The sequence below is a fragment of the Tachysurus fulvidraco genome, chromosome 10 (assembly GCF_022655615.1).
Source record: "Tachysurus fulvidraco isolate hzauxx_2018 chromosome 10, HZAU_PFXX_2.0, whole genome shotgun sequence".
Classification (NCBI taxonomy): domain Eukaryota; kingdom Metazoa; phylum Chordata; class Actinopteri; order Siluriformes; family Bagridae; genus Tachysurus; species Tachysurus fulvidraco.
Window position 1 is genome coordinate 13791911 of NC_062527.1, and position 25738 is coordinate 13817648.

Sequence of the window (25738 nt, forward strand, 5' to 3'; positions counted from 1 at the left end):
TATAGTGGGTAGACTTTGGTCAATTTTCAGGTCATGGGTTTTAAGATGGAGCATCTAGAAAGCAAAGAGGCAATCAGTTAGAGTATTGGGAAGCATCCTTTGGGCCATGTACAATTTGGATCACAGATGTTGATAGACTTTGCTGAAAGAGCAGTGCCTGAGCTAGATAAACACCAAACTGTGGTGAATTCCAAACCTCGAGTCACTCTGGAAATTGATAAGCCTCCATTTGCTGTGTAACAAACACAGGTTTAAATGCTGAAACTGATAACTATTATCTATCATTCTTGGCAATACAAGTGAAAGATGAGAGCGTTTAGTGTTTAGTATTTTTGATCAACACTTTCTGTGTGGTGTCCCTTGACTGGTGTCACAACTGTAAATCATAGATGCGTGTAAGCCTCTACTCACCATGACCACCAAATTAGGCTCAGTTCCAGCTGTTGTAATTTCCACAATGAGGCCTGTCCCTAATCTCACTGCAGACATTTAGAGGGTTCAGTGTCTAAATTCATACACTGGAATTCAGAAATGGCACAATCTATTTAATAAAATATGCTCTGTATTTGCATCTGAGAAATTCCTCCGTACATCTGTATGTAAATGTATTTGTTTCGGTGTAGTAAAAAAGAAGAAAGAAAAATGTGTTCCAGTCTGTAAGCCTTGAAATGTCCAACTATATTACTATATAGCTCAGTCTGACAATTTTGAAGTGTAGGGTGGAGGGTAGGGAGTATTTTGGACCAACAGGCTGAATCAGCAGTGGAGCTATGAATTTTTATAAAGTCAACCATTTACAAATAAAAAGACTAAATGTGATGTTACCTGTGCAATACGGGTTCCAGCAAGATAACTGCCCCAAGATTGTGACATGGCTAACTGAAAAAGTAGTTAAAATAAAATATCTAAGAGATGCAATAGAAGAACAAGGATCTGATTTAGCATGGAAGTAACTTGTTTTATTAAACCCAGAGTCTTTAGAATCTTTTAACAGCATTGATTTTCCCCTTCGTTACTAAATGAGATCAAAGTAGGCATGCATTTGGAATAAACAAACAAACAAACAAACAAACAAACAAACCTCATTAGCTATGTGTGGGAACTTATAAATCTTCAAGAGCACCACACTGTCCTTGGCCTGAACAAATCTCTCTGAAGCCGTGGGTGATTTTTTCACTCACCAACAGTGATAGCTCTGCCTGGCTGTGACAGATGCATTTAAAAGGACGGGTTAGGGAAAAAATATCCAGGATTTTAACCACTAGAGAGAAGGCATTTAAATATAGCATTCCAATAAGATATGCAGGAAATCCCCAACAGTGCCGCTCTGACCCCTCAGGAGCCTCATGCTGGGAATAGGATTGCCCTGAAATGGGTTTTCACAGATTGTGTGATTAAGTGAAGCCAAACAGATTTCTCCAAAACTGGAGTGGAGGGTGAGGAGAATGTGGGTGAACCCCATTTGAATAATGATGTTAGTTATCTGTGGAATCAGATTGACTGTGTGATTGATGGCCAACTCCTGGGAGTCACACGGAGGACGACAAGAGTGATTTTTCAAGAGAAGACATCACAGAGGCGCTCTGGTGAGCCACCGTTGTCACAGATATTGTAGAATCGAGTCTGCCTAATGTCTCAGGTTACAAGAGGAATAAAGAAAATACAAACATCACTTCAGGCAAAGAGAAAGAATGTAGGATGTATGTTTTGTTTTGATTTGTGAATTTAATTCCCTAATGTCATGACTCTGGTTTCTGTGGCTTCCTATGTGTATCAGCAAATCATAAAATAATTCATGTAGACCACCGACATCCAACCAATGCAACATTTCTAGTTGCGTGTGAATTCAGAAAGAATTTTAAATGAAAATATTAGCTTTTAAATGAAAAATGAAAGACATATTTCCACAGAAAACGTATTTATACATCAGTCAATCTAGCCAGTGCTCAAACCCTATGCTAATATACTTTCGGAAAAACTTTAACAAATGGATATACAAAATTCTGTCTGACCTTTCAACACTCTTCACAGAGAAAAGACGCAACAGTCTACAGCAGTCCAGTCAAGAGGAAAATAAAATTTGATCAAATGCCAATCAAAAATTGTACAGCTGTACAACCTTCAGAATATGTAGCATTTCGCATTTCAGCATATAACAGTGTGGATTGCACTATGACCATGTTTAAGAAGGAAAATCAGCAATAGAACTTCATCAATGGCATAAACTAAAGTCTAACATACAGTATAATATCTAAAACAAAAGGTCTCAGCAAAAGTAAACCTGTCTTGTTGCAGTCCAATTGGCAACACATTAAACATGCTTAAACTAAAATATTTCCTATGTGTGTAGTTATGTGTGTTATTCTGGTGTTAATTTGTTGCTGGCGCTCTATTTTTATGGTTCATTCTCATATGTTCTGCACTGATGTCATTGCTTGCGCAGGTAGAAGAGGGGGGGAAAATCAGTGTTCTCAGCATGGGTTAGATTCTTCTGTTAGTTTCTAAAAACAAATGTGTAAGAGCCTTTTTTTTTTTTTAATAAACCTTTTCCAGTGATGCTGGAAAATTCACAGTAATGAGAAATTCAGTGTTGAAGTAGTAAATTCAGTAAACACTGGACTCAGCTGTACATGCAGTTGTTTCCAATTATATCAGAAACTCAACTGGGCTGGTTAGCAATGTACAAGATGAGTATGGTGGTAATAGCATGATAGTTGGAGCCTTGAAATCTTCTTCCTTTGTATAGTTTTACTGTTTATATTGTAATAAAGTGAGAAAGTGCAGTCTAGCCCCTTATGCATGTATGAGCTCATAGATGCCCATAATTGGCTAGTGTCGCTGTGAGTGATAGGGGTTTACCACCCCTCTGTGCTCATAGCCAATTTTGCTCTCTTGGGCTCATGTCCATTGATGGATGTAGCATAATCTGGAAACAAACTCACGATCTCCAGATGATAGGCCAAACACTTTTCTGTCGCATCACTCAGGAGCATTGAGATTTTTTACCCACTACATCTAAACCCCTCATTTGTGACAATAACATTGTAGATACTGAACAATGCGCTTTGGAATAAATAAATAACTTTAACAAGCTAAAGGTTATTAAAGGGTTTAAGTAAATATCTGAGATCTAGAATAAAATCTTAAAGAATTGAATATACTGTATGAAAAATAGGAATGAAATAATAAAGGCAATTTAGTAGAATGCAAATAACCTAGTAGACAATGTTGTGGTTTAATTGTGAGAGAGAACGACAATTACAGCACCAGACAATCCAAACATGCACTATGTAATTTGTAATGGAGCCTAATGGCTAATCAGCATTTTTAAGTCAAATCAACTTTGCAGTTAAAGAGAGCCATTAAAGGCCGGTTCCATCGGGATGGCCCCTGGGAAGTCAGATTGCTATGTGACAGGTGAATACATAATAGAGGGCAAGGGAGCATGTGCACAGTATGCAAATGCAAAAGGTTTATCTCTTTATATTCCCTCTATATTATTATATTATATATTATATTATTATCATTAGAAAAGTTCAAATGATGCTTAATATATTAGTAAGTCCAAGTTTTTACTAAAATATATTTTAGCAAAATTTTAGCAAAATGTATTTCAGTAAATTCTCTTGAATTAGTATTTTATTCAATTGTCTTTAATACTATTTGTACAGTATTTGACAGTTTTATGGAAAGGTGGCGGTCTGTGATGCTGTTTGTGGCTTGGAAATGCTGCTGTTATTTCTATTTGTTAAAGTCTTTCAAAGCCTTCAGTGCAAAAAAAAACATTTGCAAGGTAATTATCTTGAATGTAGTCAGAATGACCTGGTATTTCCGACTAAAAGATTATAAGAAACCATACATTAGTCTGTAAAAAAGCCCATGCCTATGCCTTGCTGAAATCTCCATTAGTTGGGTCTGCCCAACAGTTGACAAGCGATGGTATAAAAGATTGCAAGACTGCTGTGAATTTTTTCTTGTCATTGCATACACTTCTTTCTTTGTGTTACACTTCTCTTTTATTATAGCAGCTCTTTAAGTCCTGTGTACTCTATTTTGCATGAATCATTCTCATTTTTTTCTCTTTTCTTCTTTCACCTGCCATTATTAGCGCTAGTTGACTCAAATGCTGCTTTGTGCTTGAGCATTGAAATAAGGTACAGTAGGTCCAAATGATAATCTGAGATCCTTTTGAAAGAGAGAATAAGATGCTTTAGATCTCTACAGATAAATGATATACATTATTTTAAAGGTTTTACCCAGTGAGCTGAACACCTTTGGGCAGAACATGTGAATTTGTACTGCGCGCTAATGATCAGTGTGTCCTCACCTAGACCGTATGTGCATATTTCAGCTGAATCTAAAATGGGCTCCACCTGCCAGGCCCCTCAATAACTCCTCTCTCATTCTCTTTCATCTCCATCGTTTGCTCAAAATATTTCACTCTACCACAAGTGAAGTAAAGGGCAATCAGGGGGCCTGAATGACAGGATTCTGAATTTGCTTTAATTCTGTATTTACATGAAATATTTCTTAACCACAGGTAGTTTCAGCCTTGTTGTCATCTTCCCACATGCCCAGTGACATATGAGCTGTAAATGGGCTGTAAGTGTTGCACGATCTTTGGTACCCAACCAAGTGTACCATCCTGTCCTAGGCGTAACTGTAGCACTTTATGCACACATGGCTTTCGTGCATCCTTATCTCTAAAACCAGGAACCGACAGAAGGCATAAAACATGGCTTAAAAAAAGGATCATGCAATGAGTAGGAGTAATGAAATTGACTTGCCTAGTGTGGTGTGACTGATTACTTACAATAACGTCTACTGGTTCAGGAGCTTTCGTGCTTGCAAATTCAAGAGAAAGAAGTACAGCACTCTTTACAGTTCAATATTCAATATTCACAGTTATCCAAAAGAGGGAAAAATATTTAGGTACCAAGTACAAAATATTTAGATTCAAACAAAACACAGTCTCTTTTCTTTTCTTCATCTGTGGTTGGATTTTATTAAGTGTAGGTCTTTAAAAATGTCCAAGCTCTATCCTTGCCTCAAACCTCATTATAACATTAATAAACTTTCGTATTCCTGATTATACTTTATTACATTTTTTATTTTATTTTAAATTCTTTATATTGAGCGTATTTGCATCCACATAGTTCAGCTCACTAGTTGACTCACTATTTCTATCTTTATTTGCATAAAATTGACCCCCTTCTTTTACTTAAGTCACAAATTTTCTTAATTTTGTGAATGAATGTTAAATAATAACAAAAAAAATCATATTCAAAAGTTCAAAGTCATACTTTGTAGATAATAATATGTGCTTAATTACTTGAAATTCTGTAGTTACTTAAATGACCACCCTGCATCCCTGTCTACTAGATAGCAGGAAGTTAAATGATGCACACCATCAGAGATGTAATAATTCCAGGCTCTGCCATCACTTCCATATTACTACACTTTGTGTGCAGGCTGGGGATGATAATAGCAATGAAATCTTCCATGACGTATCTTGTGCCATTTCATCCCATTTCCTCTAGAGAGGTTTAGTAAGAAAGCTTCAGTGTATATGTAGTCTAGTCTCTGTGTTCATATAAAACACTTATTAAGGCACTTTCTGCTGGTCAGCTCTCTCACTATGCCTCACTGGACAGATCCCTAACAGGCCCTAAAAGGGTGTTTTTTAACATTTGGTTATCACCTAAAACAGACCATGGTCAGCAGGAGACAGGTAATAAATTCTAATTCTTCTCATAGCACCAAAGTTTTCTTGCCTCAACAACAATCTATGACATACAGCAAAACTAGCTAAACATTTACTTTGCTAAAAGTGCTAGAAATGCTCTATTGTGACAGTTTCTATATTTGAATTGACTACAGTTATGACAATGAAAGAAAACCATCTTATCATCTGACAATGAAAGGACATTCTGCACTTGTACTTATTGGTCATATTTCTCAAGCAGTAAGATGATATTCTTGGCTTGTTCTGTGGGTGTTGGAAAGGACATCCTTTAGACTGGAACCCAAAAAAATAACATCTTGGGGACATACATGAATGACATCCACCTTTCATTTTAACCTTTCACTTTTCAAGATACTTTACTGTACTTGACACTATAAGTATCTGGTATATGGCAAGATTAGGTAAGGCTATCAGCTATTGATCAATTCATGTGGCTCTTACGTTCATATCAAAGTTTGTATTTGTGTATTTTTAATGTGCGTGTTTGCTTTGCTTGAGTTCAATGCGGTATTTTCGTCAAACGCGCATGTGAGTGGGATGAAAATACCTCAAAGTTTCCCAGTAGGAGCAAGATCATTTGAGTAAACTTGTGCTCTCAAAAAAAATTTGAGTAAATTTGTGCTCTCAAAATGACAAAGAAAAAAAGGTGATGTTCATGTGTGTCCATGTGCTATGATGTGGCTCTTTGCGGTAACACAGTAAAAAATGTGGTTCTTGGTCTCTGACAGGTTGGCCACCCCGGTCTATACTTACACATACTGTACCTAGAATGGCTATCCTTCAAGAACAGGTGTCCACCTTTGCTGTGATCGCTTCATGTAGGTCTGCACTCCTACTCCTAGGAAAAACTAGAAAGGAATTAGCAATAACTAAATGAACTATAGTCTAAGGGGTCGACGTGGTAAAAACCTAAAAAGATTTGTAGGAAAATTAGGTCTTAAGAAAAGCTGCGAGCTGTCTGATCAGTTTTAATGCGCCTTAAAACTTCCAAAAAATTTATAGCGATGATGTACTGTAATAGCACAAGTAGAAAAGTCAACTCTCTTCTGTTTGTACAGTATCTAAATCAAGGGCTTGCTGCAGGCTGTAGGTTTCTGTGTGGTTTATTTTCTACAGAGAGAGAAGTTGATGTCTCGGTGGGAGGCAAGGTGGGGCGCTGGGCTTTGCTCCTAGAGCAGGTGTCACTAAATGACAGATGGAAGAGATAGAACACAGAGTCCTTGAGCTTCTCCCGCTCCACATGCATGTCTCAGCTCCACAGGGATTCCACTGCGCCTTTCATTGTCCTTCAGTGCATGGCCATGACCTTCCCTCACACATACACATGTGCAAACACACACACATGCAAACACACATACAAGCAGTCCTGCAGACACATATTCTCGAATGCATTCACACATTCGCAAGCGAAGAAGTGTTCACCAATGCATACATTTCTTGCACACTTTTTTCTTTCTCTCTCACACATGCTCACACAGAGTGGCACAGCTTGTTCTCCTCCACCCACACTCTCGCACTGGGAGGGCACACACACACACACACACACACACACACACACACACACACACACACACACACACACACACACACACACACACACACACACACACATATACACACACACACACACACACAAAGGCTCAAGGACATGCAAGCCATTGAGCATACCAGTTCCATCACTTTCATCCTCTCTCACACTGTCACACATGCACTGCAGATTTTTGCATAATGCAGGCCATTTTAAGTCACGGTCAGAGATTTTTCAAAATGGAGCATCACATCACATCTCTTCTACCTGTTTTAGAATCTTGAATGACAGAGCAGTGTCAGCTTGTAGAGAACACCCTTGAAGTGTGACAATAGAAATGCTGCTCCATAGTTGTTACCTTGATTGAGCATAGAGAAAGCTTTCCACTAACTGAAGCTTCAACCCAACGGAGTTACAGAAAAGTAATCTGTTGTTTGATGTGCTGCAGCCAGTCATGAAGCAGAGTTATATGTACCACACTAAAGTTGAATATTTTCCAATAAGAAGCCTTTATTTGTCACATTGTAGTAGTGAAATACAGAGCAAAGTCAGCCATGATAGAGAACCCCTAGAGCAAAGAGCTTGCAACATGCATGCAGAACCCAACAGTGGCTGCTTGACAGTTCTGGTGCTTGAACTCCGATCCTCAACCCTTAACTTCTTGAGCCAACACTGCACTATATTAGCATGTCCAAAGTGTTTTATTCCACTTTCAACACATCAGTTTCTAATTTCCTATTAATTAAATAATATCATAAACACATTTATACACATATTTTTTATGTTTAATGCTGTCATTCTCTTAGCAGCCTTTTTTTTCTAGAAGTTAATAATAAATAATAATAATAAAAAAATAGCTTGCAGGTTTATCAAGATGTCCCCTGTCTTGTAAATCTAAAGTTACAGCTCCACCTCAGATTGTTAGTGTCATGGATGGATTTCCTACCTGTGCACTAGCGGGTGTTCCAGTAGCAGTTTGTTTATGTCTTGTGCCATGTGTCTTTGTTTTTGTTTATTGCTCATGTGTGTTTGCCCTGCCCCGAGCCTTAATCCGTTCCCGCCTCTGCACTCCTGTTCCTTGTGTCTCACTGATTGTCCTCCCTATATACTGTATACCTTGTGCTTGAAGTCCTTATTGTGTCTCCTGGTTTCTGTTTTTGTTTTGTGACTTTAGTTGCCCAATCTTTTCTTTATTGTTTTCCATGTGTTTGTAATTTTGTTGTTTTTCTTAATGAACCCCTTTTTTTTAATCCCTGCATTTGGGTCTGATTCTGCCCCGTGGAGACACCCGTGCTGAAACTGAAGAGTGTCCACCATGCAAATCCTTATGGATGTTGTTACTATAGAAACAATAAAGCATTAGCATGAGTGCATTATTGAGCACTACTGTCAGAGCCGTGCTGTTATAGAAAATCATTCAACACAGATTCGAATTAGATTTAAGAATTCCAAAAATTTTAAACTATTTTAAACTGTTAAAGAGAACAGCGTTCTAATATTGTATAAAAACCTTGGATCATTCTAAGGCAATAGAATGCAGAATAGAATAACAGATTTGTATACCCTGGGAGGGACTGTTGTGCCTCTCTGGGGTGAAGTCCCCTGTTTTTCTTCTGTAATAGTTTTCTGATCGGGACAAAGTGGTTATTTAGGATGAATGAATAAATGACAGAATGAATAATAAATCGCTCAGTGTGGTGGTTCCATATAAAAAGGATAACAATACAATACCCAAGAAGCACCTTTTTGCTTAAAATATGGTCGGGAGCTTTAGAATATTGATCCAGAATAAAGTTATCAAGCCTTTATCTTATACTGTATAGAACAGTATTTCAATCCTAGTAATTTTCCTCTCCTACTATCTTTTATCTATTTGTTTTTTGTCTGTTTGCAATTATTATATCCAACCATCCATTTTTTTGTACTGTGTATCCGACACATGGTTACATAAGGACCTGTAGCACAAGCAGGGGACATCCTGGATGGGTGTGTTTGTGTGTGTGTGTGTACATATATATATAAATATATATAAAAAATATTGCATCGTCTGTATAATACAGGCATTACTGCATAAGTCACAGTAATAATTCTGTAATTGCATAAAACATACAGCATCTGCAGTTTTTATAGTTTCACAAGTTTTACATTACAGGGTTAGTGGCAGTTATGATATGATAAACACATTAATTGCATTAAAATTCAGCTATATTACCAAGTCCTGCTATACCCGCTGACTGATGAAATATAATTTACAAAGCATCTGCAGTTTTCTAAATATCCTGCATTTGCATATTAAAACCTGGTTCTTATTATTATGATGTAGTAATTTTAGCCTGTCAAATGTTCAGTATAACTAGGATTTACTCTAGTAATAACTAGCATAACTCTATTTCTTATCAATAATTCAGTTATAATTCTTTCAAATCTATCCACTCAAATTAATTTCTGTGAACACATTTAAAACCAAAAAAAACCTCCACTCAGTATTAACCGCAGTACAGATAACAAGGCAGTCCCAGGCTTTTTAGGTTCAAGCCAGCCACCGGCTTGCTATAAACAGATCACAGGGTGATCTTACTGTGCCTGGCTGAACCACTTGCTGAGTTCCTGCACAGTTGGCAGCACAGATCTCCACTGCAATGGCGCAAAGGCTTCTGGGACACAGCTGTCTCACTTGGCGGCATGGCAACTCTGTCACGATCACTTGAGCTAATTAGCCTTAAGAGCTCAGATTAGCAGCGCTGCACGGTGGAGAGATAGCAATGCAGGAGAAAACAGCCTTAATTAAAAACAGATAATGAAACAAGTAGGAGCTCAGACCGGAGAAATCTGCAGTGTAAATGTACTCATCAGTAATGCAAGAAAGTGCAGAGATGTATTGCAAACGGCCAACACATACACACCCACACACAGATTTGTGAATAAACGTAGTTTCTCATTAACCAAATCAAAATTGTTTGGTTGTTTGACAAACATTGGCAAGAGCAAAAATAATCTTTTTTTTTTTTTTTTTTTTTTTAGCAAAACAGGAACTTTCTACTTGTCTTTTCTTTTCTTTGTATAAACCTGAATAAATAATTTTGTATTTTTTTTTTTGTAGCCCTGTATCTTTTACTCCCAGGAGTTCCCATCTTTGCAATTAGTTTTTTTTACTATATAGTTACTGCATAATTCATAGCAGCATCACTTGAATAACTGAACACTAACCTCGGAATTTAATGGACTAATTCACCAGTAGGTCTATAAATACAGGACACCGAAATGGTTTGACTGCATTATTCTATCATCATATATTCTAGCAAAATGTCTGTGATGCAAGATTATCCAAGGAACACTTAATGTTGACTCTCCCTAGGCGAAATGTTGACCACAGGGAATAAATGCCGATGAATATCAGACCCAGAGGTTGCTAACGGCATCCAGGATATTCAGGGCAAAAATGAATTAACTTAAGAACACAACCCACTGTGGTGTCACTCAGGATGTGAGGATGTTTCTGTTTTCACTCAACTGCTCCATTTACCAACAAAATATGAATTATGTACCTATATTTCTCTATTTTATAAATTTACTCATATTCACTATGGCCCTCGAGTTATCAGCACAAGCTGCCTTTATCTTATAAAGCACAATATTTTAATCCATGTAAATATATTTCCAAATACCCTATGTCGCAAAGGTACAACTTACAGCATATCAATTTACAAATTAATTAAAGAACGACGTACATTTGATCCATTTATTTTTACTTAATGTTTTTGAACGTCCATGAAACAGTTCTCATTGTTCAATAGATTATTTATTTAATCACGATCCGTTTTTTGTTTTTTTTTACTCCTGGTATTAATAATTTAAAAAAACCACACAGCTTGTCATGTTACTAAGAAACCACCAAGACCTTTGTCCTAAAGTCTTTCCCATGTCTGTACTCTTATAATTTATAGTTACAGCGCTACCTCTGACTGATAAAAAAGTGCTGGCACAGGAGACTCATAAAAACTGCAAAATAAATATCTAAAACAGAAAACTTCACCATATCAACGTTTACAATCATACAAATCTCTGTGCATTGTTACTATAGAAACAACAAAGTATTAGGAAAAGCATATCAGAGCCATGCTAATATAGAAAATCTTTCAAAGACATTCTGACCAATTAGATTTGAGAATTCAACCTCTCTACGATATAAAGACTTTGAATCCATTTGAAACTGGTAAAGGGAACGAGGTTGAGGAATTTTAATGTGAAAGAGGTTTCTGTGTTTGTAAAAAAAAAATCATTTCTAATAGAGTAGTGGTGTCTCTTGTCCAGGTATCGATCAGACTAATAAAGGCACAAGTGTACTATATGAAACACAGTAATAGCTTGTAAAACCTACATCATCTAAAGTTGTTTCACAAGTTGTTCAATACAGTGCCAGAAATGAGTGTTTATGATATGTCAAAGAAATCCCTCATTAAAATGGAGCTATTATATTATATTATATTATATTATATTATATTATATTATATTATATTATATTATATTATATTATATTATATAAAAGTGCAATGACATGTCATGTCTCTATCGGAGTACTTGCAGTTGATACGAGTTTCCTGAATAAATCTACATTGATCAGATCTGACATGTTTGCTGCAACTGTATACTCTAATGATTTATTGTCCCACGGATCGATGTCGCCCAGAAGAAGATGGGTTCCTTTTTTAGAGTCTCGATTTCGCTTCCTTGTGTTGTCTCAGGGAGTATTTCCCTTTCCACTGTTTCTGTCTCTGGATTGCTCATAAGGGATCAAAATCCTGCTTTGTGACAATGTATATTTTTTAAAAAGCTATATAAATTGAATTAAATTGAGTTGAATTGAATTGCTAGCTTGATCTTTTTTTTAGCGGTTTCAGTTAAAATAAAGTAGAAGTGGTCCTCACCACTTCCTCCAGAGAAAAGATTACTTTGCTTGCTTTGACAAGCAAAACCTCAAGGACATCTTGCATATTTTCCAGTGTATACCTCAAATATGAAAACCCATAGATATCTAAAAGCTAACATATGACGTAAAGTGAAGCACCACTCAAGGTTACTGACTATGTCAGGTGAAGAAAAAGTCATTTCAATTTACACAAAGAAAATCACTGCAGAACAGAGGAATGTTTTAAAATGTCACAAACAACACACTGTATACTAAACATTATATCTAGCAACAGACACAAAATGTAAAGTTAAATGCAGTTAGACATGACCCAAGTACTATTGTTGTGTCCTTACTGTTACGCAGGTTGGAAGGAATTAGTGTTGAATCTATAACGAATTCAGAAATTATGCTGATTTATAGGTTGCGCTAAAGCTCCTGGTTATAGAACTACACTTGACGATACACAGTTGTATAGTCACACTCTCCAGATGAGGATAGGTTCACTTTAGAGTCTGGTTTCTCTCAAGGTTTCCTCCTCATATCGTCTCATAAAATCTCAGCCATTTTAATACTTATGCAAAATGAAGATGCTTTTTTAATACAAAAGGCATGTACTTCCTCTTAATCCATTTTTGCCACACTGATCAGATTCCATTATCGTTAATGGACACAGAAGGGCAAAATTGTGGAAAGTTGTTTTGACCTTGTTTTGAATTATTATATTAAGTTGCACATTAGTTGCAAATTACATTCAAAAGGTTTACGCAATGTGCCGTACTATACTACATGTTAAACATTAAGTAAATCGATTGTGCTCTGTGTTAGATGAAAAGTACAGCTTCCATTTATCCAGAAATTTTCTGTCATGTACAATATACAGCTTTGAGTCTAGAACTGATTGTGGCAGGCGTTTTGGTGCAGACAGTCAGCAGTCAGACAAGACCGGACGTTCCACTAATGCAGTCCAAGCAACAGTAGAGAACTAGAATGAAACACATACAGCCGCTGCTAATGTGCACATTCAGGGACATTAAAAAGCGCTGGCTGCGTTTGTGATGAATGGATAGTTGAGATAATCAGAACTTATTATCTGCTGGTCCACATCCTGCCATCTCTTTCACTGTGTTAATGTTGTACTGTTCTGACCCATTGTCCCTTCTGTCCCACCGCTGCATTGAAACAGACAGCAGCAGACACAGTGGGGGGATATAAAAGAAACAGAATAAGTGAGAAAGCTCATTTATTTTCTTTTTTCCCCCATCCTGATCGTGTTAAAGAGAATTCACAGGGTGATGTATTGCATTGTGATATCTAGTCATCTGAAGTCCTTTGATTCGTCTGGTTTTCTTTTTCCCTTTTGTTAGGGGCGACCAAAGACATGGGCAAAATGCTAGGAGAAAAGGAAGAGAAAGACCCTGATGCCGAGAAGAAGGAAGAGGAAAGACAAGAGGCTCTCCGACAGCAAGAGGAAGAGAGAAAGGCTAAATATGCAAAAATGGAGGCAGAGAGAGAATCACTTCGACAGGGTATCAGGGATAAGGTAAGAGAACTTATTACAAATGTATTATCTGTTTAGATAATAATAATATAGCAATTTATACATAATATGATAATGTAAGGCTCATTTAAGGCTATAGCTGAGATAATTTAATTCTTCTGGGGTCACGCAATATATTATAGTGCATTTATAAATCTTATAAGATAGTCTCAAGGTTACCACCATATTATTACTCATACATACAGATATGCTTGTGTTGCTATAAAGAGGTGTGTGCTGAGATAAGCAGACAAATATTTGCCGAGTGGTAGTCTGTGTATCAGGTAGAAAGGACAATGGGATGCTTGTGTTGATCCAGAGGAGGGGGAAAGTGACAGCTTAGCCTTGCTGTGCATTTTGTTTTACACAAACAGACCGAGTATCCTTAACCTCCCCTGTAAAACTGCCACACAGAGTTGTTTTTCACAATACAGGTTCAGAGATAGACACAGAAACAGGCTCTCATCTGTTCACTCATTACATGAAGGATTTAAAGTTGTACTGTACTTTATTTAACCAATTTGAAACATCTATTTTAATTTAATGCCATTTTGCACATAGATCATGTCATCAACACTATCATCAAATCATTTGTTTTATTGTATTAACATGGACTACATGGACATATAAATGTTCTTTAGATGCATTAATAGTACCTGAGAAAGATAATACGATGCAAGTTCATTGATTATACAGAATAACTACACATGCGGGTAATTACGCGTAAACACAACTCATGACACTACTGATGGCACATTTAGTATTTATGACAATATTTCTGTAATTAAAAAAATATTATTATTAATCTTATTTTGGTAGGATTATTGTCATTTACTTGATTTTTGGGCTAGAAATTGCCCATTCTACATTTGTAGAAGTATAATGAAGTATGCTCATGTATAATATTAAGTAAGTAAGACACATTTTCTTTGTGGACTCCTAATCATTAGACTCCCTAATGTCTTCCTTTGCTATCATAATAACCGACACTCTTCTGGTAAGTCTTTCCATTACATTTTGACACGTAGCTGTGAGTCTTTTATCATTCAGCCACAAACAAATGATTGATCTCAGATGGTGATGTCAGGTGAGGAGACCTGGTGTGCAGTCAGTGTTCCAGTTCATCCTAAAGGTGTTCAGTGGGCTTGAGGTCAGAGCTCTGTGCAGTCCACCAGTTATTACATAAAAACTTTGGAAAACATGTCTTCATGGAGCATGCTTGATACGGTACATGGGCATTGTCATGCTGGAACAGGTTCAGGTTCTCTACAGCATATAAAGACATTCTATACAATTGTGTGCTTCCAACTGTATAAGAAAGAACCATATAGCGTACTTTGGTAAATGGTAATATATGATTTATGCCACTCAATAAACTGTAAATTTAGGAAAAATTAAATAACAGAGAAAAAAAAGAGTAAGATCAGTAAGCCATAAAAGATTAAAAAAAGAAAAGACAATTTTTTATAATGCTAAATAGGAATCCAACTGTGTGCCAACAGTGAGATTCCCTACTTTGAATAGATGTGTCCTCTTTACACAAAGCTTCTCACTTCCTATTAACACACTTTCCAATGTGGTGACTGTTTCATTGCCTGTCGCAGGTAGTGTATGTGTAAAATCGATAACAGGCTTTGAAATGGTTGTTGGCCCAATGCTGTGTGTATCGTCTGTTAGAATTACTAAGTAGCAGTTGTTAAATGGTGAGGATTTTGTTAGGTTATGTTGGTTTTTGGAGCTAATGGACTATGTGCATGGAAGCATGAAATGGTAAATTATTTCCAACTGTGAGCTAACGGAGTTTGATTAGAACAGATAAAATTTATATGCAAAGCCTCGTAGTGTGCATCTAGAGGATAAAGGAAGGCATTTCTTTGGCTCGCCCCAAGGGTCTAATTTATCACAAGGATTCTGACTGTATTCCGACATTTTCTGAAGATGTGACTGAAATACTAAAGAAGATCCAATGTGTTGAACTTTAGGGTTTTGCAGGAATGTGCTTTAATGTAACTCTCCAGAGCTTAAAAGCCAAGGCTCATCCATGTATGATATTAATGGTAAAACAGTTATTAGTCTACTGAACAGATAAAATATCATTAAATTGTAGAAGAGGATTTAAGCAGAGACACAGGAATGGTGTGTGCTTTTTTTTATATACGGTTAATGCATCAAGGGACCGTCATACTGTATGAAACCAATCAAGAAAGACATCGATTGAGGATATGTAATGCTTCAGAAGGTATAAAGTAATAAACAATTGTTAAAAACATCAAATACTCTGCATTCTAAATAAAAAAATATACATATTTAACCACATCCCTTGTCTTACAATCCAGGTTGTATGTGCTATATGTAGGCAGAATAAAAAACACATCTATTTATTACAGTGTCTCAAAAGAAACTATTATCTAAATGTTTATCACAGCTGTCATAGTATTCTTTTTGAAAAAAAAATCTATATCTTTCAAATATTAAAAAAGAAACATTAAAATCTAAAGAAAGCCAAAATATATAAGGTTTAATTTTGAGCCACTGACTCTATGGAGACCATTTGTCATCTAAAACACATGCATAATGAAGTGGTCTTCCGTGCCAGGACTTGGCACAGCATTTTAATCAGAACATTTATTTTAAATGAACAAATGCATGTAATGTAAATGTATTTCTGTGAAGCGCTAAGCAAATTGTCAAAGTGGAGGAATTGGGCAGATTTGCCAAGTGGCAGTCTGCCAACATCATGAGCTTATAGTCATGGACATACAGTTACACTCTTCAGTCATGGGCTTTGAGTCACTGGCTTCAAGTCAAGGGCTTACAGTTATATGCATGAAGTCATGCGTTTAGTTATAGACAAGCAATCACCAAGTTATTCAGTTCTATAAGCCTGTGGTTCTCAAGGAGGGTTCCGGGCCATCAGGGGGCTGTGAAACAAAGCCAGAGCATCTGCCTGTTTTTTTTTTTTTTTTAAAGCTATTGATTGTATTATTAAATTACACACATTAGTATTATTAGTAGATACAGTATGGGTTTAAATGGTAACTTTAATCAAATGGGTTTTATACAAACTTCAACAATTTAAAAACAAGTAGCATAAATAATGACTCGATAACTTGGAAGTAATTTGTAGAGATGGTGGAATGTTCAGAAATAAAAAACACTATTGTTCCAAAAAATATTGTATACACTTAAATAATATAGACGATATAAAAAATTTAATAACTGAATAAATGGATGATGTTCAGAAAACAAATCTGTTTGCTAAATTATTTTAGAGTTAAAGAGACCCCTGACTGCAAACAATCTGAGAAGCCATATTACATTTCATAAGAAGAAATGAACTTCTAATTGTTCTAATTGTTGTCTGTTGTATCTTTAGTATGGTATTAAGAAGAAGGAGGAGAAGGAGGCTGAGGCTCAGGCTGCCATGGAGCAGGCGTCTGAAGGCAGTCTCACTCGCCCAAAGAAAGCAGTGCCCACCGGCTGCGGCGACGACGAGGACGAAGAAGAAAGTATTGTTGACACAGTCATGAAGTTCCTCCCAGGTCCTCTTGTAGACATGTTCAATAAGAAGTAACACAGTCATAAAAGTGTTGTATTAAACCTGTCATTAACGCCATAACATCCACCCCCACAACCCCTTACTCCCTTAATCACTCATTAGTTCCAAACTCATTGGACTCGATGAACATGCCATCATTGAAGTCTTTAATTTGGAGTGTTAGATCCAGAAATAATGCTAGAATTGTGCACTAAAATTGCAAATACAGTATATGTTCCTTTTCAAATTAAAGACACATTTAATGGCAGAGTCCAGATGATGGAATGACAATGTTAATTACCCAAGCACCACACATTTTGTTTGTAAATAGCTTATAAAAAAGACTATATATGAATACCAGAATATATCAATATATATACACAATTACTAAGAGTAAAAGCCATAATTCTAACTTGGAGAAAGTCCTCCAAACCATATCGTATTTTTGATTAAAGTTTGCTGTTCTGTTAAAGATATTATTGTTAAATTCATGTAGTAGAAGAGTATAATTGTATGTAAAGCACCATGATACCATTTATCATAACGTAATTATTTTAAATTGTAGTAAATGACTGGAAGTCCTGGGAAATGGAAATAAGTAAGGGGGAGGAATCATTGTTTTTATTATTTTTTTTAAGCATGAAGATTTTGTGAATGCACTGTATACCACTTCATTTGACTTTTTAGAAGAAATACATTGATATTTAAGGCAATAACTCTGGTTTTTTGATTTTGTTGACTCATACATACTAGCGTACATACGTATGAAGCTCTTCCTTTAGAAACGAAAGTACATTTCTTGTGTGTTAACTCATTGTACCACCACTCTCTAAAAGTGTGTTGATGTGGATTCAGGCATGTTAATGTAGTCACAATTAGTGAAAGCATAGAGCTAGGTGCTATATTAAATCAAAATAGCTTAGCTTAGCTTCTACTGTAAAATGAAGGGCGACATTGTGTACTACTACAATTGGACCAATAGGGCTCAAGATATATATATATATATATATATATATATATATATATATATATATATATATATATATATATATATATAATCTTCATTGTCATCTCTGTACAATAATGAATATAGTAATTCAGTGTTTACATAATTGTTTCTACCCACAACTCAGTTGTGCGTACACTTTAAGTGAGCAGACAGTGACGACAGTGCAATATTTGTTTTTTGAATGAAGATGTCTTGTGTCCGTTGGTTAATTACGGGAACCTTGTCCCAGATCAGCAATAACAGACAATCTTCATCATTGTGTATTTCAAGCTTAATAATTAATTCAAGAATGTTAGTGTACAGATGCTGTGTTGTCTTACTAGTTTCAGTCAAACTAAAGACTTGAGACGTGTCTAGCGAAAAAAGTGTCTTGCAGAAGAAAGTAGAGAGCGGAGAATTTCTTTTTTCTTTTTTTTGTCAGTGTGAGTTTCAGCGTGGGCTTAAAGCTGGGTTTGGTTTTCTGAGCCGTGAGTTTCAATGATGCCTCGGCCTGTGTTTTTAAGATTCTTTGCTCCTTTATTTAATTAAGTGTTGTCAGTCAGTCTGTGTTGTTGTGGTGATGTGTTTGTATTAATGAATTAGGTGGAAACGAGTTGGTCTACGTTCTTTGTTGATGAGAGATCAGATATCAAGGACTGCCGATATGGATAGACATTTTGTGTTGCTTTCTTTGAATATTAAAAGAAAAACAGTTTAGCGGCTTTGTATGATATATGGAATCATGCTTACATTTCAAATGATACAGATGAGATTTGTCTTACAATGAATCACAAATATTTACTATTATATATTCAGGTGAAATCATCAGTCGCACACGGTTCAAATTTTGTCGAACGAAAATGTGTAGTGCGTGACATTTCGAGAAATGTAGTTAGCTATCAGCTGCCACTGGAGTGCTTCAAACATTCCAAATATTCCAAACATTCCATCTGGCCTTGGTTGATTTCCCAGATTGTTTTATTTATTTATTTCTCAGCAGTTTGAAGCATAGATGCATTTAGATTAGACATTATAATCCAAACTAAATGCATCTAATACTGTGCTGTGGTTCCAATATTAGAAATCACATAGTAGTGAAGCCTACATCGTAATCTCTACAGCTATGTGTCCTGCCATGTACTACTGAGAGCAACAAATATATAGGATTTACTGTGCTAATCATCTGGAGTCCATTTAAACAAACTAGTGGCTAGTTATGCTGTTGTTTGAAATAATGGCAGTAGAAAAAAAAAATCCTCCATTAAACAAGGAATTAGTGCAACATAATAGACTGAGGACTAGTGCACAACACTTATATGTTATATTAATATGTATATAAACTGCCTTCAGCTTCAGTCCGTGTTGTTGACCACATGTTGTGTCCTGTGAAATAATTATTAACATAAAGTGGGAACACTGCCCAAAAAGCTCCATCCAGCACTGCCCATTCACACTGTTCATCTCCTCCACAACTATGTTTTCTTAAACCAAAGAGTGGACTTGTTTGTGACAGAAAGTTTTAATATGGAAGTATTTCTTTTCAAGTCCTTTTTCCATTACCACATTATCATGGATTATACTTTTACATTGAGTCCTTGTGTTATTTCATGTCTAAAGTTTGTATATTGTGTTTGTCAACATACTTATGCAGAGAGTTATGAAGCTACTGTCCAGAAAATAATTTTTTTTGCTTTCGCATTCAAACAGTATGATTCTGATTACACCGTTCTCATATCCCTCTCCAATAATCTGTGACCCTAATGGCATAGTTTCCAAACCAACAGATATTTGCTGCTCAAGGCACACACACACACACACAAACACACACACACACACACACACACACACACACACACACACACACACACACACACACACACACACACACACACACACTTTGCAAGAATTTAGTCCTCACCTTTCAGCTTGTCCTTTTCATTCAGATGTTCACAGCATTGAAAAACTGCCTGACAGAATATTAAGAGCTGTTTCATTCTTGTGACTTCAGTGTAAATGTGTGTTGTTTCTCTGCATTGTCCTTATCTGTGTCCTTTGTGCTGATACAAGTTTAACGATTTTTGATGTGGTTTTTATGTCTGTGACTTCTTCCTGTTCCTGTCTTTTTGGTGTTGTATTTTTGAGAGAAAAAAAAAATCTCTGTTGCTCTTTTTGTGCATTCTTTTGTAACTGTGGAAAAAGAAAACTCTTCCTCATCTCTTCTCCCTCTCTCCTTTTCTTCTGTTTCTCTCATTCTCGTTGGCAAATTGTATGCATGCATATGGTGTGCACTGTAGACAAGGTTGTTAAAGATACTTCTGTGTGTCTCCTGTGCTCCTAATCGCTTTACCTGTTAGTCCCCAATGCATGCCCATTTTAGACTGATTTAACACTGTACCACTCTCCCTTAAAATGGAATCACCACACACTGAGAATAAAGTGATTTCATAGAATTGCGCATGGTCCTGTGTTTCTGCTCTGATGCCAGAGCGGCTGTGTCGTGCTCATAAAGTCGGTCTCAAAAGTGGGATTCCCTGAGAAGCATGTCTCACTGCAGTACAAGCTCCGCAGAGCGAGTCTGCTTTGTACCAGCATGGAAATCAGATGCGAAGCAGTGTTCCCGAATCTCAGCAAGAATTACTGCTGCATGAACAAACAGATGTTGTAGACTTTTTTCCCCTAAAATCAGATAGAGGACAGTCTATTTTTGTTTTATATATATTTTTTGCGAACGAGTTTGCATCAGTTTAATAAACGTGAAAAGGGCTGTGAACTGAATGTACTGTCTCATTCAAATGATGGTAGGATTGTGTTGTCTAAAAGATTAAACTGGTAATCGTGCTTCAAAGAGATTCTCGAGCGAAGCTTCAATGAAATGTAAATCATGCGCCTCTACTTACAGTCTGCAACAGCCACAATGCAGCGTTGACACTCACATTAAAGACCCCCCCCCACACACACAATTGTTTTTATTAACAAATGATATCGAATCTAAATGCATCTAATACTCTGCTGTGGCTCCAAAATTAGAAATCACATGCTAGTGAAGCCTTCAAAGAAATCTCTATAGTTGTCTGTCCTGCTGTTTACTACGCAAAGCTGTTTTAAAGCCATTTATTTACTTCACTAACAGAAAATGTATCTATAGCTATATTAAATGATAGCACAAGCAAGGCACCAGACAGTATGACACACATTTCTGTGGTTCTACAGAATAATTGGTATTCTTTATGAATTAGCAAATGTGAAGATAAATAAAATGAATTGCCATTGTTCTCTAAAACAACATACACAGAAATATTTATTACAGTTACACACTAATTGGTTATTCAATTAGGAAAATACCTTAAACCTTAATCATTAAAGTTATCTACTTCTTCCTCGAGCACTGTCACTTTCTAGACGGACTCAGATTTAGGTTTAGATTTGTCTTAAGATATTCATTTTAGTAAAAACCATTAATATATACATATATATATATACATACATACATATATATTATATATATTATATTCTTTCCCTGGGAAGAATAACACTACCAAACCTCTTGTTGTAACATTAAACAATATTGGACACTCTTTAAACTAAGTTTTATACTTTATACACTGTTTCTTTGAATCGGGATGAAAAATGATTTCGTGGTACCGAATACAGTTGTGTTACAGTTGCTGATTTAATAGTTTCCTACCTGGAAGATGAAGACAAAAATGATGCCCATACAAGTCTTAACCTTCTGGAAAGTCAATACTTACAAATACCCTTGAACCACCCCCATATTTTACAGTGACTATCTGGGACTTTTGATGCAGTAACCATGATCTTCATACTGTAGCTACCAAGACCAATTCTGATTTCATCTGAAAACACAACACAGTTGTTGTTCTAGGTGTATTTCCAGTGGTGCTGGGTGAAGCTTGGGCACTGCATTTTGTGGGCACCACAAAGTATATGTATTCTTATAAGATGTATGCCAAAGGGAATTCACATGTAGACGAATTTAAAAAAAATGAATAGAGCCTGAATTGTGTTAGTCATTTTACTGTGAAGACATTTGTAATTTTGTGTAATTCTGCCTCTTCATCCCAATCAAAACGGCAGTTTTAGTTCATGAGGCTGAGACAATCCAAATCACAGTAAACGTCATGGTCAAAATTAGGCAGAGATTTAACAATGCAGGGCAATAAACCTCTCTAAAGAGGAAAAAAACGCAAATGCCAAGAAAGACAAATGCTTAGAAATGTGGAGTGATCTGGTAAAACTTTGGTGTTCAATAAGATAAATGAACTGGTATAAATTGACAGGAGAAAATGAAGGTTAACAAGAAACAGGTGAATACAGTGTGAGGTGTGTGAGTGGGCTATCACTCGACTGGAATGTGGATTCTGGTGTGACACCACCCCAAAGGGTTGAGTGCAGGTTTTTATTCCAGTCAAGCAGGAGCTACAACTGATTCCACCTGTTCAATCATTTGTTATTGGATTTCAGTAGAGTAGCTTCTGTTTGGCTGGAATGAAAACCTGCACCCACACCGTCCCTCTTCAGACGAGACTGGACACCACTGAACTGCTCTGACCTTTAGAATTCAAAACACTGCATTTAAAGATCAGTTTCAGGCAAAATTAAAACCAATATCTGAAGAAATATTCTTTGACTATCCTCAGGTACAGTACATATCCTCCAACTTGCCTTTAATATTGCATGTAAAATATATTTGCATATTTCCATTTCTATACTCTGCATAATCTAGAATTATTTCATAAAAACAGATTATTAGGTACTGCACAATACAAACAGTGTCATCAGAAAGCTCACATAAAGGAAAACATTGCTCTGGTGCCTCTGGTGAAAGCAACTACCCATGGTCTCAAAGCTCTAATGAAAGTAAATAGCTGCGGAAAACCGCTGTCTGCTTGAATGCACACAAAACGTCGCTATGATGGAATCACAAGGGTACATCTTTCCTTACTGCACAGCTCGCATTTGAGTACCATGATCAGAAAGTGGCGGTTTCCACACTGCATTAAAATGCCTATTCCCTTACTTCCATGTGTGGCATCTCAGTCTTGAAGTGTATCTCTTGAAGAGTCCTCTCTATAGTAACTTCAGATAGCTGTCTCACAGCAGGTGAACAAAGAGAGGGGGACAAAATATTAGGTTAATTAGCATTCAGAGTTAGGGCTGGCCTTTTCAAGCTCGACAGTTTTCTCAGACTCTCCAAATGACCTGCCAGCAGGAAAGCAAGCTTTCTATCGGTGTCCTGCAGACCTATAAAGTCAATATCGGCAAGTGTCCTCCAAAGAACTCCTATGGCAGGATATTTGGGAGCCAAACACTTCTTTAAAAATGGCTTGAGTTTAAATTTACTATATATATGCTAATCCTTTTGTCATATATTTACATACTAGATTATGAATGGGGGATGTGGTAGCTTAGTGGTTAATGTGTTGGCCTGCATTTTGGAAGGTCGTGAGTTTGAATCCCAGGTCCACCAAGCTGCCTCTGCAAGGCCCTAATACCCTTGCTTGGTCAGTTGTATAAAATTGAATAAAAATGTAAGTTGCTCTGAATAAAGGTCTCTGCCAAATGCTGTAAATGTAATGAACCATAGCCTTACTTTTTTACTTTAAACAGGGAAGAAAGAAAATAACACCTACCATGCCTAGACAGACCATTTCCTTTATTGACACAACAGGCAATCCAATTTCTACAATGTTTTGTTTATTAGCTAGTGTCTCGATATTGTAGATTTGAAAAAGTGATTAGTTCACAGTAAAGCTAACACCATTACTGGTGGATATCATCACTGATATCTTGATTGACACATGTTGGAAAGAGATTACTGTCAAACATGAAAGAGTAACGGAAGTAATTATTGAAACTGATCACTCTACTGAAATTAGGGGCAGGTGCTAGCATACTATGTTCCACTTTCTCAAAAAATACCATTTCCTTCTGATGTGAACTGGCATATATCTGTGAAATTATGGGCCATTTAATTTCAGGGGTCACTGCTGGACTGTTTTTTTTTTTTCATTTCAGCACATTAGCCAGAGAAAGAGATTGAGGTCTAGGAAGATTGAAAAAGTCCAATTCGAGAGATCCTCAATTAGAAAGTCTGAATCCTTAGTGATTTATTCTGCACTGACTGGTCATGTAAAATCTCACACTCTGCGAGTCTGTTCTGATATGACTAAGGAGACTTATAGGCTATGACTGGGAAGATGGAAAGAAATAAAATATATTCCACAAAGTTTCACAGCATCGCCACATTCCACATTGTCAGCACTTTGCTAATCAGTTTAGTGCAATAATGAGCACAATATTTCTCGGTGTATGTTCTTTATAGACTGCATCAGACAACTGGCACATCTAGATATTTACAAAAATCCTGCATCTGCATAGAATTTCCCAGTGGTGCAAATATTTTTCCCTTTTCTTTTGATGTGCCATAATGATAAAATGAAAGCAGACTACCATAGCTGTACTATAAATGCTTGAATAAGTCCATATTATTGGTCTTGTAGGTTAAGCTAATTGTGCTGAACACACATCCGCGTAACCCCACTAGCCATTTAACATAAGCAAATTTCTCAGAGAAAATCCTCTAGTTGCTCTTCGTACTGTGTATATCTAAGGATTAAGCTCTGAGCTGCAAAATTAAACTGCCAACCATGTATAGAAAAGCGAAAACTGTAGTTAACTCTGTGAATCTGACATGTAACTCTCTCTCTCTCTCTCATATTCTATCTTTCTAAATCTCTCTCCCTGAGAGTTCACTGTTAGGCACAGCATTGAGTAATTCAGACTTTCATGGTTATTAAGCTTAGTGTATGCAAGACAGGCTAGAGAAAAAGACTCTGAAGAGCTTAGCTAGAGCTGGAGGGTTTCTACTCTGTCCCACAGGAGCTCTTTGATATCTTATTATTATCCGACTGGCTGATGAAACATCTGGATACTCAACTCACTATTTCAACGCACACCATACACACCTGCCTATACTAATGATCCAGTCCCCAGCAATATCAGCATACTAATTATATATTATTAACTGACTTTTTTTAATAGAAGATGTTTATTTGTCTTACAATCTGGTGCTCGAGAGAGATTTCTCTGCACAGTCCCAGAGTAAACTCATGGTAAATAAGTTGCCTTGAAAATGAGTTGAGTTAGCAGATCTTCAAAAGATGCCAAAGCCTCAAGTGGGTTCATTAGAAACTTAGAACCCTCACTGAATATCATAAGAAACTTCCCAGAGTGATACACTTAAATCTTGTTGCCCAGACACAGGTTTATTTTTTCTAACCTTATAAAGTGCTTAGAAGTTAATTAGTGTGAGAGTAGAGGATGCTGATGATAGAGCTAGGGGAAAACTGATGTTTTGCTGTGGGGACTTAATTGCATATTTTCAAACTGTTACTCATATTACACCAAAGGGAAGTCTAAAACACTTGGGAGGAAAATACTTCTTCTACATGAGTTAACAGGTGATCACGAT

The 25738-nt window shown here is 36.5% G+C and overlaps 1 protein-coding gene across 1 annotated transcript in view; it reads left to right on the forward strand.

Moving 5' to 3' along the window:
* Positions 1 to 20142, forward strand: part of LOC113659871 (complexin-1) — a 38949-nt gene extending 18807 nt beyond the window's left edge. Inside the window, exons 3-4 of the mRNA XM_027172915.2 lie at positions 13548 to 13723; positions 17097 to 20142. Of these exons, the coding sequence (XP_027028716.1) occupies positions 13548 to 13723; positions 17097 to 17294 (374 nt within the window). The 3' untranslated portion in view covers positions 17295 to 20142. The remainder of the gene's footprint in view (positions 1 to 13547; positions 13724 to 17096) is intronic.
* The last annotated feature ends 5596 nt before the right edge of the window (positions 20143 to 25738 follow it).